The sequence below is a fragment of the Caenorhabditis remanei genome, chromosome II, assembly GCF_010183535.1.
Source record: "Caenorhabditis remanei strain PX506 chromosome II, whole genome shotgun sequence".
NCBI classification, from domain to species: domain Eukaryota; kingdom Metazoa; phylum Nematoda; class Chromadorea; order Rhabditida; family Rhabditidae; genus Caenorhabditis; species Caenorhabditis remanei.
Window position 1 is genome coordinate 5,129,969 of NC_071329.1, and position 15,406 is coordinate 5,145,374.

The 15,406-nt window shown below is 39.5% G+C and overlaps 3 protein-coding genes across 3 annotated transcripts; all 3 read left to right on the top strand.

Annotated features, from left to right (window-relative positions):
- Nucleotides 1-1,626: 1,626 nt before the first annotated feature.
- Nucleotides 1,627-11,018, top strand: GCK72_004626 (uncharacterized protein; the record flags this gene model as incomplete). Its single annotated transcript, XM_053724800.1, has 10 exons — nt 1,627-1,684; nt 2,661-2,755; nt 4,468-4,614; nt 5,154-5,519; nt 5,844-6,170; nt 6,232-6,414; nt 6,920-8,138; nt 8,647-8,804; nt 8,852-10,290; nt 10,865-11,018. The coding sequence occupies 10 exons, from the start codon at nt 1,627-1,629 to the stop codon at nt 11,016-11,018; spliced, it is 4,146 nt and encodes a 1,381-aa protein (XP_053588994.1).
- A 1,603-nt stretch (nt 11,019-12,621) lies between these two features.
- On the top strand, nt 12,622-13,302 carry GCK72_004627 (uncharacterized protein; the record flags this gene model as incomplete). Its single annotated transcript, XM_053724801.1, has 3 exons — nt 12,622-12,710; nt 12,758-12,970; nt 13,023-13,302. 3 exons carry the CDS (start codon nt 12,622-12,624, stop codon nt 13,300-13,302), a joined length of 582 nt encoding a protein of 193 aa, XP_053588995.1.
- A 1,416-nt stretch (nt 13,303-14,718) lies between these two features.
- Nucleotides 14,719-15,406, top strand: GCK72_004628 (uncharacterized protein; the record flags this gene model as incomplete). The annotated part of the gene is made up of 3 exons (XM_053724802.1): nt 14,719-14,807; nt 14,857-15,072; nt 15,127-15,406. The coding sequence occupies 3 exons, from the start codon at nt 14,719-14,721 to the stop codon at nt 15,404-15,406; spliced, it is 585 nt and encodes a 194-aa protein (XP_053588996.1).

Sequence of the window (15,406 nt, forward strand, 5' to 3'; positions counted from 1 at the left end):
TTTCAAATTAACGGAAATACTATATTATAACGGCATGCCGTTATATTTTCAACTGCCTCCGAGAGAAATGTTTGATTTCAGAAACTCATTAAAATTAAACGATTGGGCGTTCTATTTGCTAATCAAGACACAACTAATCCCGTTGATTCTAATCAAAACCACGAAAAACACCGGGGTGATCATATTCATGAATTCTGAGTATAGATGGGTGCCGTTATAATACAGGTTCTTCAGTGAACATAACTTTTCCACCAATTATATTTTAGTTCTACTAACTGAATTTGTAATTTTAAATATGCTACCTTAAAATAATTTAATTTTTGATTTTTGTAGTTTGCAACAATTGTTAGGTCTTTTTCTGCTTACAATTAGCTATGTTTTGTTTGAGGGATGTACTTTTTTCTGCAAAAATGCGTAATGAGAAAATTTTATCTAATTTGAAAGTCCGCCTCGGGAGTCATTTTTGTCCGACTGATTTGAATTTTTGATACACTATAAAACAAATCCAGACCTTCATTTTTGTAGTTAACAACTTTTTGATAAGCAATCATCGAGTACTGTAGCTCTTGCACGCGGGCAGTACGCCTTGTCAGGTTCTTGGTTCCGAAAATTTTTCGGATAGTTTTCGAAAAAACCGCTTGAAACATTTGGTAATTTCTCGTGAAATTTTCAGAAGTAAAGTAACAAAAATTGAGATTTTTCCTGATTTTTCCTTGATTTTTTTCTAATTTTGTACTCAAAAACAGATTTATGGAGGTCTGTTCTTGAAATACTTGTAGTTTTCATACAAATTCAATATTTTTGCCTGTGAAAAAGTCATTTTTGTTCAGACCGTTTTCTCGGAATTTTATGTTGAACTTTTTGAAATTTTTTTTTGTACATCTCTGATCAAGATGTTATGTCATTACAACATGTCATTTTCTCAAGTGAAAACTCAATAATCTGGAATACTGTAACTTTAAGCGTCATCGTGTCTTCCTCCCTAAAATTAGTGGTAAGATATTCCAGAATTATTTAGAACCGCTGTTTTCAGAATGTAACCTAAAAAAACCAAAAACACCTCATAGACATATATTTAGTTGTTTTAGTACCTTTTATGAAGTGAATACATTTCCTGAGTATTGCAGAGCTAGAAAACAGCGGTTCTATAACGGGACAGTTCTGATTAGTCGGCTGACCACCGTGGAAATGTAGTTTTTACTAACACATTTCCTAAAACTCCCTGTCATCACATTAAAACTTTCTTATTATTCCCCTAAAACCTTCTCGAAACATTTCTTCACTTTCCATTCCATTCCCAACCTCCAGTACAAAAACAATCTCCGTTTCAACCCAAAACCCCTCTCTCCCTTCCAGATACCGATCTCCCTCTCAAAAATTCAACTTCTTCCCTTTTTTTTCTACCAACTGCCGATGTGTCTCTTCTCGATTAGCCTAGTATCTGATCGCTAGATGACCTATTTCAAATGCAGCCACCGCATCACCCATCCTTCTCTCTCTCTTCCTTTACCGCCCTTGTTTTTTTTTGTGTCTCTGTTCTGCAGTTCATCTTCTTGTCTTCTTTTGGAGGTAATCGGTATTGAATACGAATAAAAAAGAGTAAGAAAGGAACACCGGGAGACCGCTATGCGGGAAGTCACTACTTTATTACTCATTCTGCAGCTTCCGATTGCGGTTTATGGAGGTGAGGGTTCTAGGTTTTTTTGGGTACTTAGATGTCATATTGTTATGTGTATTAATTTCTATAATAATATTTAACGATTACTTTGAAATTCTTGTAAAAATATCGAATTCCGGATTTTTTTTCGATTTCCAGCAAACAAATAAGCTGACATTGAGACCCCTGGGTCAGAAGTTGTTACAGCAAATCAAATTTTACATACATATGTTATAATATTTTTTTGTACTTGACAACTTTTTGTACGGACCCTCCCTGAAGTACTAGCAGGTGTAAAATCTGGGGCGTTGCGCCCTGCAACATTTTTTACGAGAGCTACAGTACTCTAGGGGGAGTCCTTACAAAAAAGTTGTCAACTACAAAAATGAGGCTCTAGGTTTGATATTTATGTATATAATGTAAAAGGACATTCAGTGACACCCTCAAATTCTGTAATCGTCATCTGTCAGTGCAGACTTATTTTAGCTACAGTCACACTTTTTTTTTCGCAAAAACGTGAACTTCTAATGTAACTTAATTCTGATGATCCTCTTCAATTATATCACAATTAGCTATTTATTTAATTGAGCCATCACTTTATTTTCTAGTCTGGCACGATACAAGCCACAACTTGACAAAACTCTGCTTACAAGTTGTATAAACTGTATAAACTCTTTTAACTCTATGTTCAAAATTCATTAATAAAAGTCTTTACATCTAGATTAGCAAACAGAACGTCTAGAACAGTTTTCGGCTTTCTTTCTCTAAGACGTTTGTAAAATATAACGCAAGTAAAGTCCTTATGGACCTACCCACAAAGAAGACTTGTCTACTCACGAACGCATAGCAAATATAGCAAAAAAATGCATTAAATTGCATTCGTGAATAGAAAAACGTGTATTAAATGGTCCAAGTTTTCTTCGTGGGTAGCATATTATGTATTTGTGAACCCTCCTTTTCATCGATGGTGTCATATTTCATTCTTTAAACCCCAATGTTCCAGATCTCCTCTCAATCCCCTCCACCACATTCAAAATCCCTCGGAACGCTCAAGAAGGTGATCTGATATTTGGTAATGGTTATATCCGGGCGTCCAAGGTAAGCAACATTCCTGCTGGCGCGCCTGGGCAGCGTCATCAGAAGTCCAACTAATCCAATTGACCCTATTATGCAATCAAAATCACTTTTCTTGATTATCTTTTCAACCCGGTGATTGCTGGGGGGGAGGCAATAATCATTAATCACCTCCGCTTCGCCATTCTTATCAAATTTCTCGAGACAAGAGACAAAAAAAAAGAGAAATTGGGTCAACAACAAGTTTGTATGTATGGATAGGTATTAAGAAAAGAAGTGGAGGAGTAAAGGGGTAAAGATTATCAAGGGATGACATATATAAAGTAGGCTAAGGTTATGTAACAGGTGTGATATGGGGGACTAGGAAGCTGAAGACGAGAGGATTCTGAATTTTCAGTTTTCATACTTTTCGAAAATTGAAAATGACTTGAGATACAAGGCTGTCTATTTTTGATGGTAGTGCTCCTTCAATGACCTCGTATCTCAGCTCATTTAAATCCTGTTCAAAATCTGAAAACTGATTCAGAATCCCCATGATGTCAGCTATTCAATAATGTACAGTAGCGAGCATAGGTGAGGGCAGATTCATACTTTCATGTGTAACTCAGCTGAATCATGTCCGTTTTGAATAAACTTTTTTTTGAAAGATTGCTGAAATATCCAGTAACAAGAAAATAAGTTTTTTGTAAAAGTTTCAGTTCTGATTTTTTTCAGTAATTGATTTTTCCTGATCGTGATTTGAAAATTCGAAAAAAAACTTTTTATTTTTCTCTTGGAGTTATTTAGTTTTTAATGTCAAAATGATGGAAAATGCTCAGATAAACAAAAAATTATGTTGAAATAACTTCTGAAACCCTGAGCATCGTGCCAGAGCTCCAGAAGTCAAAAGTAACGTCCTCAGGAAAACCATCATAACTCATCAAAAAATGCTCCAAATTAGCCAAAACATGTACCAAAAGACGTGTTTTGAGTTCTTCTACAGACCAACATCAAAAAATCAAGATTTAAAAAAAAATAATTTTTCAAATTTTTTTCAGCCAAAAATTTTTCATTCCAATTTTTTCCTGGATTTCCGATATTTTCTGGCTATAAAACGGACATACGTTTCAAATACTGCATGCAAAGTGCTTTATCACAAATATTAAAACACATGTTTGTGTTTTTTGTTTGTTTTATTGCCAGAAAATATCGGAAATCCAGGAAAAAATTGGAATGAAAAATTTTTGGCTGAAAAAAATTTGACAAATTATTTTTTCTAAAATCTTGATTTTTTGATGTTGGTCTGTAGAAGAACTCAAAACACGTCTTTTGGTACATGTTTTGGCTAATTTGGAGCATTTTTTGATGAGTTATGATGGTTTTCCTGAGGACGCTACTTTTGATTTCTGGAGCTCTAGCACGATGCTCAGGGTTTCAGAAATCAGTTCAACATAATTTTTTGTTTATCTGAGCATTTTCCATTATTTTGACATTAAAAACTAAATAACTCCAAGAGAAAAATAAAAAGTTTTTTTTCGAATTTTCAAATCACGATCAGGAAAAATCAATTACTGAAAAAAATCAGAACTGAAACTTTTACAAAAAACTTATTTTCTTGTTACTGGATATTTCAGCAATCTTTCAAAAAAAAGTTTATTCAAAACGGACACGATTCAGCTGAGTTACACATGAAAGTATGAATCTGCCCTCACCTATGCTCGCTACTGTACATCAAAATCCCAAATTCTTTATTCCAGGACCTCGACGAAGCGCTAAATCTCGAACTCGAAGGAACTAACCCATCTCCCATTGCTATCAATGGTTCAATTATTGATGCCGGGAAACCTGTGAAGTTTGTGTTGGTGAACAAAAATGCGTTTGAGAATGGGAAGAGTCGAGTGAAGGTGAGTGAAAGACCGAATGAAAATAGATGTTGACAAAAAACGTTCGGTGCTTTGCAAAACTTCCACTGCGTATCAGACTTGTCTAGTTTTTTGTTTACTGCGTAGCGACTCAAGTAAGTACTTGGTGATACGGAGTCTGCTGGATATGCCAAAAGTGTTGCGCCAAAAGGGTTTGTAAAGTCAGGAACGGCTAAGTTAAATCAGGCTGCAGCTTTAAGCCTATTGTTAAGCTGACCACGACAAAACCATTGATGAATTTGATGCTTTTCCACATAAAGATAAACGCTGACGTTGTGAGGATTCTGAATCTGTTCTCAAAATTTTACTACAATGATAATTAACCGAGTTAGACGACCAAGTCTTGAGCAATGGAGCACAGCGTATTATCGACGATAGAAAAAATCTTCACTTTTTAATGTCCTCTAACTCGGCTCTTTTCTACATTATTTATCTTAAAAACATTTTCAGAATTCTCATAATCTCAGCTTCCAATTCCATTTACTTAGTAATACCCTCCCCAATCAACCCTGTATTTCCAGCTCCAAGCAATCGGTGTGATCTCCGGCAAAGTACAAGAAGAAACCATCAATTTCGAAGTCGAATCCTCCTCGGACCTGCCCACAATCCCAGATATTCCTAATTTCGTGGTGAAAAGTGATTTCCAAGACAAAGAGACCGCCATCGTCAAAGTCTCCTCTCTAATCCCACCAAATAGTGATTTGGAAGTACTCGGTTCGTACGCTGAAAGAGTTCAAGCCACGTTTCAAGATGACAATATCATACTGGATACTGTACCATGTCAAGCAGATGTTCCCTGCGAAGTTACTTTTCCGTTTACAGTAATTTTGGTGTTGAGGAACGGAGAGAATCATGTGGAGGCGCTGTTGACGTTTGAGGAGGAGAAGGTTAGTTTCAGCTTTTTTTGTTGAAAATTTGTGGGGCGGGGTAATAAAACACGGGAAATCTAATTTTGTAGGAATTTTGTAGGAATGAATTTCTTTGTAGGAATTTTGAAAAATTCAAAATTTGAAGAAAAAAGACAACTTTTGACTCTTAGAAGCGTAAATTTTGCCAAATTTTCAGCCTGTTATCTCAAAGTGTCGTCAAATCCGGTGTATTGTACGCAAACACTTCCCAGATTGATTGCGTACAGAACAACAGATCTTACAACAATTTGAGTGATTTGAAACTTAGCTTACGGTAAACTAAAACATTTTCAATGTTTCCAGAAATCCTCACTAAAAATGACTCAAAAACTCTACCAAACCACCATCGAAGAACACACCGGCGAGCAAGATCATCTCGTGAAAATCACCGCAAAAGGAGCCACATCAGAGATACTGTATTCGTTGCGAGACTCCAGTGGACTATTCTCAATTCATCCGAAAGAAGGAATACTTTCTATATTGCATCCCGAATTCTTGACAATTGCCTCTTTCGGAAATTCTGTAAATCTTACTGTAGTGGCGACGGATGGGGAGAAGACGTCGGAGGCGACGATTGTTGTGAATATAGTGCCGGAGGTGGAGAAGAACGTGATTTTTGGGTTTGAAAAGGTATGGTGTTTGCGTACAATGCACCAGATTATACGACAATTCATTCCAATTAAAATTTTAGGAATCCTACGAAATCATTGCCGAGAATACTAATCCAATCCTTGGAAACATCAAAGCCAAGTCACCAACTCCTGTGATCTACCGTATCACAGAGGGTCGTGGGGATTTGTATAAAGTTGAGACGAATGGAGATTTGAGATATGTTGGGAAGCTGGTGAAGGAGGACAGGGAGGATGAGATTACTGTAAGTATGGAGGAACGAGTGTCTGTCTGTGTGTCGTGGGTCTCCGGATGTCTGAACTAGAGTTTCAAGAATCATGGACCATTCATTGGTGTTCTTTTCAAATAATACATTTTGAGGCCTTACTTGAGGTTAGATTTTGATTTTAACACCACCGAATTTTTTATGATTACTGTATTTTCCCGACTTCAAAATCCTCTCATTAATGCAGTCTGAGTGTTTTCAACCGGCTCAAAAACTGAGATATCTTGTAACCGGACGTTTCAAAACTGTTGACATTTTAGAACAGGTTCTAATCAGACATAGAACCAGGACGTTTCGAAACCGAGAAAACTCAAAAATCTAAATTTGAAACTGGGAAACTTTAGACATTTTGAAACGGTAAAACTTAAAAATCATGGATGTGAACAAGATTTTGAAGCACCACGACTTTAAATGTATTTCCTTTTTAATGTCTATTGTCTGTAAGTCTGTCTACCTGTCCGAAACCCCTCCTCCCATTTTCCAGGTCGCCGTCCAACAATCCACAGGCGGTCTCAAAATGGCATCGACCAAACTTCAAATCCATCTCAAAGGAATCGGCTCCAACCCACTTCTTACCAAAGACCCCCTGGAGCAAATTGAGTTGATCTCTTCCGAAGAACCAGAAGGCGTCGTGGTAACCTCCATTCAATTTGAGGATGCCGATCAGGATGCTACTCTAGAATACACCTTGGAGCAGCTGGAGCCGAAAGATGAGAATGGGAACTCGATACATATCTCTGAAACCACGCCCCTATTTTCCGTCAAGTCTGGCGAGGACAAAATGGCTCATCTAGTGGTGTCCGGTGACTTAAAGCCCTCTTCCGTCTCCACGATCCGCCTGAAAATCACCGCTAACGACACCGCTCATCCACGGGAGCCCGTTGTTACAGTAACCCGAGTAGTGGTAATCCAACGTGAGAAATCCGATGAGCCAGAGGCTGGACTAAACCTAATCCCGATGCCAACCAACATTGTTGTACCATTTGGCGCCCCTATTGGAACATTTGTCTATCGGGTTACTGTACTTCCAGCCAAGAGTGACGTGAGCTACACAGTGGAGCCGGAGCATCTTTTCAATGTTTCTGCAAGCGGGGATATCACTACAGCAAAGGAATTGACTGGAGAATCTGAAAATGAATCTCTAAAAATCCACGTCACCGTCAAAGATGCCACTGGAGCCACCCAGACCTCTGAATCGACTATCACCCTCAAAAAAGTCGCCCGTCCCCACTTCTCCGAGAACAATTACTCTGTAAATCTGCCACGTGGAACTCCAGAAGGCGCGGTGCTTACCGTAGTCTCTGCCACCAATGAGCATCTGGAGCCAGCCAAGAGTTTTGTGATCCATGGAGGTCATGCAAAATACTTCTCGATTGATGAGAATGGAGCAGTTCGTACCAAGGAGCCACTGGATGAGCTCGGCGACGAATTCGATTTTCTGGTGGGGCTCGCTGAGAATCCGCATGTCGACGCTCTGGTTCACGTGGAGCTTCAGAAGGTTAGAGAGCCGTCAATTGTGCTCAAAGATAATCAAATTTTTGCGACGGTCTACGACAACCTTCCAATCAACTCATTTGTCGGAAAAGTTGAGGTGAAAAACGATGAAAAAGTGAAGTTTGAGATGAATTCGGATGAGAAGGGAATGATGAACTTGTTCACGATTGGGGAGGATGGAACGATTCGGAGCATGGATTGGTTGGCAGGTGAGAAAAGTTTTTGAATTGTACGTAAAGAGTGTTTGCGTACAATGCATAAGATTTTACGACAGTTGAAATAACCGCTAGCTTTCCAGGTCGAAACGTCGTAAATTTTAGTGCATTGTACGCAAACAGTCCCGAATCTTACTGCGTACAATACGCCAGAGCTTAATACAATTGTTTGGCTGAAAATTGCAGTAATATTGTAAAAAAAACACGGGGAATCTGATTCTGCCATTGGGGTTGCCTTCAGTTTCCGTCTATTCTCTCGAAATCTTGTCACACTGTTCGAAGTTTTCAAAACCTAAAGGACTCCTCACTTTTTCTTGTTTTAGTCAATAATTTAAGTTTCTAGCTCAATGTGTCGTAAAATCCATTGTACTGGAGGCAATTCAGTCAAAAAGTCTGAAAATTTCAGAACAGCTCGTTTCCTGAAAGTGTCGTAAGATTCGGTGTACTATACGCAAACACTTTTTACCCCGCTTATCGAAAAATATCAAACTCAATATTGCAGGTTCCGTGGGAATGCACAAATTCTCCGTGCTCGCCTCCAACATCGACCAAGCCGGTGTTCGATCCGCCAACGCTACAGTAATCATAGACGTGATCAAGTCGAATGAGTGTACGCCAAGGTTTAAGCAAGATGATAATTTGATATTTTATGTTCGCGAGGTGAGTGGACATCTGGATTCCTGGATGGGAGGACAGCCTTTTTTCAGAATACTCCAAAAGACACCGTAATCGGAAAAGTGTCTGCTGACGTGCTACCAGGGAAATGTGATCTGGAATATTTCGTCACCGATCCTGGCTCTCCAGACCAACCCCTTCTAACCATCAACCCAGCCAACGGAGAGCTCAAGACCGCCCAGGAATTCGATTTCGAGAAATCCAAGTCTCATCTGCTCACCCTTAAGCTAGTAGCCGGAAAGCACAACTCCGTGGAGATGGGGGCGGAGCTTCGAGTCATCGACGTGGATGACCATGAACTCAAGTTTGATCTACAGGAGCAGACAGTAGAAGTGGCGGAGGACGTGGAGTTGGGTACTGTAGTGGCTACTGTAGCTGCGAAGGAGGACGATGAGTCTCAAGAAGTGTGGTATCATTTGAAGGCTGGCGCGCCTCCGCAGTTTTCACTGGATTCTAGAACAGGGAAAGTGATGGTGGAGCAAGCATTGGATAGGGAGGAGATGGATCGTTTTGTGATTGAGATAGGAGCCTCTAACTCTGAGCCGACGAATACCAATGCTGCAGAGGGACCATCTACCAAGCTCATTGTAAAAGTGAAGGACGTCAATGACAACGGTCCTCGATTTGATCTACCACACTACTTTACAGTAACCCCCAAGGATACTGTAGTAGGCACACAGCTGTTGGAGCTTACCGCACATGATCCAGATATAATGGATCAAGATAAGAAGTTGGAGTATACGGTAACTGGAGCAAGTTTTGAGTATAGAGGGATGAATCGCAATGTGGAGGATATATTTGATGTGCAGAATCAAAAATTGATCCTGATGAAGTCCCTAATGGATTATGTCGGTGGGGTGTTCAATGTGCAGTTGCAAGTCCGGGATACTGTAGACGGTACTATTGGGAAGGCAGGTCTCCGAGTGTATGTTCATGACTCCAGTGACCTACTGAGCCTAGAGCTACCGTACTCCCCAAGTACAGTATCACAGGCAATTGTTCAAGAGTTCGCGGATCAACTCAGTAATTCTACTGGACTCCAGGCAATACCGAAGACCGTTTTGTATAAGGCTCCTCATGGTATAATGTCGACAAATTCTGTGGATCTCCAGATGATTTTCTTCAATAAGAGTATGTCAGAAATTGTGCCGGCGGAGAGGATTCTGGCGATGCAAGAGATGAGAATGGCTTCCCAACAGGACACCACAGCCAACAGAAATGCTCCAATCCTCCGAAAACCGTCATCCCCATACCTTCTTATGGAAAACCAGCGATCCGATACCTTCATCCAGCCCGAACTATTTTTCATTGTCCTTGGATTCCTTGTCCTCTTGGCTATTGTTCTAGCGCTATGTGGATTGATGGCTTGTTTTGCTCGGAGCAAATTTTTGAAACAGAAAAGAATTATGGAGAATGAGATGGCGATAAAGGATGCGATACAGTTCCCGGCGAATAGGAGTCCTGCGTTGGTGTGAGTTTTAGGGGTAAAAGTGCAATAAGGTTTAGTGTGTTGAGCGAAATCGTGTTTGCGTACGATGTCTCAAATCTTACGACAATATGAGCTAATGGGCTGATAGCGTGTGGGTTTTACGACACATTATATTAAATAAAACCCGGGAATCTAATGGTGCCATAGGTTTTGTACAATTTCGAACCTTTTGACTGTTTTATATTGGCATTTCGGTCCTAAGTTCAAAGTTTGAAGGTTTCAGTCAAAAATGACGTCATTATCGAATTGTTGCCGTTTTACTATCCGATTTTTAGCTCTAATTGTCGTAAGATTTGGTGTATTGTACGTAAACTCTACAGATCCTGATTGCGTACAAAAAATCGAAGTTTACGACAATTTGAGCCAGCAATCTGAAAAAAAAATCGTTCAAAAACGATTTTCCCAGCAGATTCTGAAATTTTCAGCCTATTAGCTCAAAGTGTCGTAAGATCCTATGTATTGTACGCAAACATTTTTTTTAACTGACTGACATACAGTGCACCATACCTCACGACACTTTCAGCTAACAATTGACAACTAAATCGTTTCCTTCCAGAAGCTTCAAACACTTTGCCCCACCGATCACCGCAGAAATGTACCGTAACCACGAGGAACACATGTACCGATCGCCGAATCTCAACGAGAAAGTCGGTAGTTATGCAGTACAACAAGCGACGATTACTGTAGCCGAGCATGAGGAGAAAATTTGAATTAAAAATGATTGATTAAAAATGTTTTGTACATTTCCATCCCCCTTCCCCACACACAATACTGGTAACTTTTATTTATTTTTTGAAATTGTTGTTATTAATTATTTTCTCGCCATAAAATTGTTTCTTTTTGAAGTTTTTCCCAGAGGGCAAAAATGCAAACGCGCTCTACCGAACATTACGCGCTGGTAGAGCTGCTAGATAGACTTCCGAATGTTTACTTTTTAACAACTCCTTTTCACATTTTGCAAAATTTTCACTTCCGAACATCTCTGGTTATATGCTTGCTCTACCGTCAAGTGCCGTTATCCCAGGAGCATGAATTCAAAAGAGCTCTAACATACAGTAGTTCTGGGAAAATATGACAGTCATAGACCTATTGATTCCTCCTGCTTTCCCACTCATTCGTCGACATTTTTCTTCTACAACAGTGAGAGAAAAATGTCGTCGACTTCTCCTCCGTTTCCATTACTTCATTTACCCTACTTGCCTCTGTATAAAGTGCTCAGCAACTTTGAATGTGAAGAGCTGTAAGTTAATTTATAAAAACGTATTTTAAAAACTCATAAAATTTAGAATCGACCTCTCAATTTGTTCAAGAAGATGTCAGCTAGCAGTGAGATTGACCAAAAACAAACTCACTGGAATGAATGCTTGCATCGGAAGCCAGTTATTCTCCTTTATGGTGTATAGTGGGAGAAAACTAACATCTTCTTGGACATCTGGCTTAAATGAGTGTACAGAAAGTTTTTTCAATGTAGGGTTAAAAGGGAAATCGGTTAAAGTACGGTGAGTGGAGGCTTTTACTATTTTACTATCTTTAACCATATTGAATCCTTCGAAAAGCCAAAGTTCAATAAATTTCAGACACTACAATAACACTCTCCAATTTTATCCTCTACCCAAAGACCGAAAACTCATCATAAAAGCTCTTATCGATCATTTCTCGGAAACTTTCAAAATCCCGATAACCTTTGTGGAGTTCATCGCGAATGACTTCGTCGACTATCTCAGTTTTGTTCCTTGCATTTCAGAGAGCGAGGAAATTGAGTTTTACGGGAAAACAGCAATTTCGGAAAAAGATCAGGAGTATATAAAACGCACTGTTAAACCAAAGACAAAATTATCATTTTATCCTAGAAAGGATGAATAAGTCACTAATGTTTGTGTTGTTGTTCTGAATAAATGTCTTGCAATGTTTGACTATTATCTTTGAAGACGATATTTTATGAAAAACTGGAAACTTAGAGCGCAGATCTGTGCGACCAAATGTCTACTACCCAAGGCTGTCAAAAATATCGTGACGCAATTTTGTATCAAAGTTCCCAGTCATTGAAAATTTTCGCTACTTCAGGCGGTCTTGAGGGGACAAGAAGATTAGTCAAAAATTCAGTCCATTGGGTAAATCCGCGGCCGGCCGTACGACCGCTTTGATACAACCCACACGAAACCATACAACATTAAACATTAAACTATCCCAGGAGTAGGAATGCAAACGCGCTCTAATCGACGGGGTGAATTTGGGGAAATTCAAACAGAACACTTGCTATTGATTCTTGCTGCCTTCTTAACCAATTGTCGACGTGGCGTTTATTATGAACAAATGACGTCGACTTCTCCTCCGTTTCCACTATTCCGTTTACCCTATTTGCCTCTTGATAAAGTGCTTCGCAGTTTTGAATGTGGAGATTTGTGAGTTAGTTTATTATAGCTCGTGTTGTAAACACTGAAATCTTTAGAATCGAGTTTTCAACTTGTTCGAAACGATGCAAACAAATAGTAAAATCAACTAGAAACGAATTCACTGGTATCAAAATTCAAATCATGCGCAACTTTTTTTCACTTATGGTGGATAGCAATAATGGGCTTGAATCAATGTGGATGTCTAGCGAAAACGACTTCGATGAAAATGTCCGTTATTTTATGTTAAGTGGAGAAAACATAAAAATACAGTAAGTTTTTAAGCGATAGGGTATGCATGTATTATCAAAAACCACTTTTCAGAGGCGTCAACAGTCTCTTCCATGTCTTCTATCCCCCACAGAGCCGGAAGCTCATCTTCACATCCCTGGTAGATCACATAGTGGAGATTCTTCAAATTCCCATAATTTCTGTGGACTTCACCACCGACCAATTCGATCGCTTTCTCCAATTTGTCCCTTCTGTCTCGAACAGCAGACGGATAAGTTTTTACGGGGACACTGCAATGTCACGGGGAGATCGGGAATTCGTGAGAAACATTGTAAATCCTGATTGTGAATTGACATTCTGGCCTCCAATTTGAGAATAAAAACGTGCTGATCTGATTGTTACCGTAAAAACTGTATTATAGGCGCATGCCACTTTATTTTTCAACCCCCCCCCATTTTTAAAAGCGCGTCTCTATTACAGGGGCGGCACTGTTTTTGTGATTTTCGATTCCTGTTCTTTTGGCTATTTTTACAACTTGTTTTCTGAATAAATGTTTGAAATATTTAAGTAATTTGTTATAAAATATTACAAAACTGGAGAATGAGTGCTCGTTCATTGCAGGGATCGGGTGCGGAACATGCTCGTGTTTTGAAGTTTGGTGAGAGAGTAGTAAAGACTAGGTGGCCACCGTAAAGACTGTTTATACAATTCTGTAGGAATTGAATAACTTTTCTAAAAACTTTTCTAAGCATTCTGATTGCGGAACGAGTTCATAATCACAAAATGACGTTGATTAAATATCTGGTAGCTGGATACTTATAGCACGCCAAAACTGGCTCTAACAGGATAGAACTCTTTGAAAAAGTAGTGTGGTTGATGGTTTTGCTTCAAATTACATCTGATCAGAATCGGATCTTGATGATTCTCATTTATTATAGATACATTTATGATGTGAGGGGTGGTTCTGGTGTTTGTCGAGATTTTCCTTAGGTCAATTAGAGCGCGTTTGCTTATTGGCTCCTGGGGTATGCGGGTTTTTTTAAACGTTCGAAAAACCCGCATACCCCAGAAGCCAAGAAGCGGACGCTGGTTAACTGACCAACCTCTAAGGGACATCTCGACAAATAACACAATCATTGTCCAGCATACAAGTGTATGCCTCAGAAAGAACATTTGAGAACTCACATACCCCAGGAGCCATTCCTCTCCGCACACAGCGAGGAAAATGACTTCTCTAGTTGGTTCGGGTAATGCTCTTTTCCTGGACTTGACCAAATGGCGAGCCTGTTACAGCGGCGGGAGTCTACCTCACGGTAGGTCCGCTAGCTGTGATGTAAGAAATCATTAAACTCTTCATCAGTTTGGTTCATTTGTACAAAGTGGGTTTGTGCAGATGGGTCGAGTTCAGGAAACCCCAGGGTCTATGTGTTCATCACTACTATGCTGTTCAGTAGCTGCTTTAATGGTTTCGGACCAGGGACGAGCGGCAACGCAAAATTTCGGCAACCCGGCAATCCGGCAATTGCAGATTTCGAAAATCGGCAATTTTCGGCAACTTTCGGCAACATGTAATAATAAGGCGGTAACTGGCCAAACGTTTCGGATGTTGCAAAAATGACTCCGCCAATATTCCATGGAATTTGCAGTGCCTCATATATCCCAGGAGCCAACAAGTGGATGCGCGCTTGCAGAACCTCTAAGGGACATCTCGACAAATACCAGAACCATTGATTTTCTTTGTCTTCGCAGTCGACGTGACTCTATTTTTCACTCTCCACGCAGAGAGAAGATGACGTCAAATGCTCCGAAATTCCGGCTCCTCCACCTACCTCGCTTGGCTTTAGAACACGTACTTAGAAATTTCAATGATGGAAATCTGTGAGTAACTATTTCTTTTTTCAAAATCCATTATTTAATAGTGTTTCAGGGTTATGTTCTCACTTTGCTCAAAGCGTTGCAATCTAGTGGTGAAATCGTTCAGACATGGTTTTACTGGGATTCAAGTCACTCTTTCGCGTGACACTCTTGCTCTCAGTTTAAGGGTTCAAGACATTCAACAAATGGGATTTGAGATCAGCAAGGAAGTATTTCAATTAAATGATTATCGAGTTCTTATACTGGATGAGCGGGCATTTTGGATGGGGTAAGTATTTTCTCTTTGTGTACTTACTTTACAGTCAAACGTACTTTTTTACAGAGAGGGGAATCCAAATACTCGTTCCATCTTCACTTATTGGAATTGGGCACTCGACGTCAAAGCTTTGGTTGATCATATGGTTGAAACTTTCCGTGTTCCATTTGAAACAGTGAAATTCCTTTTGGATTATTTTGATCACTACCGCGACTTCGTACAATGTTTTCCAAAGTGCGAAAATTTGAGAATTTGGGGAGTGGGGCCAATCTCAGAAGAAGACATCGCCTATTTCAAAAAACATGTGGAACACAAACATTTTTACATAAATGGCAATCTTCAATGA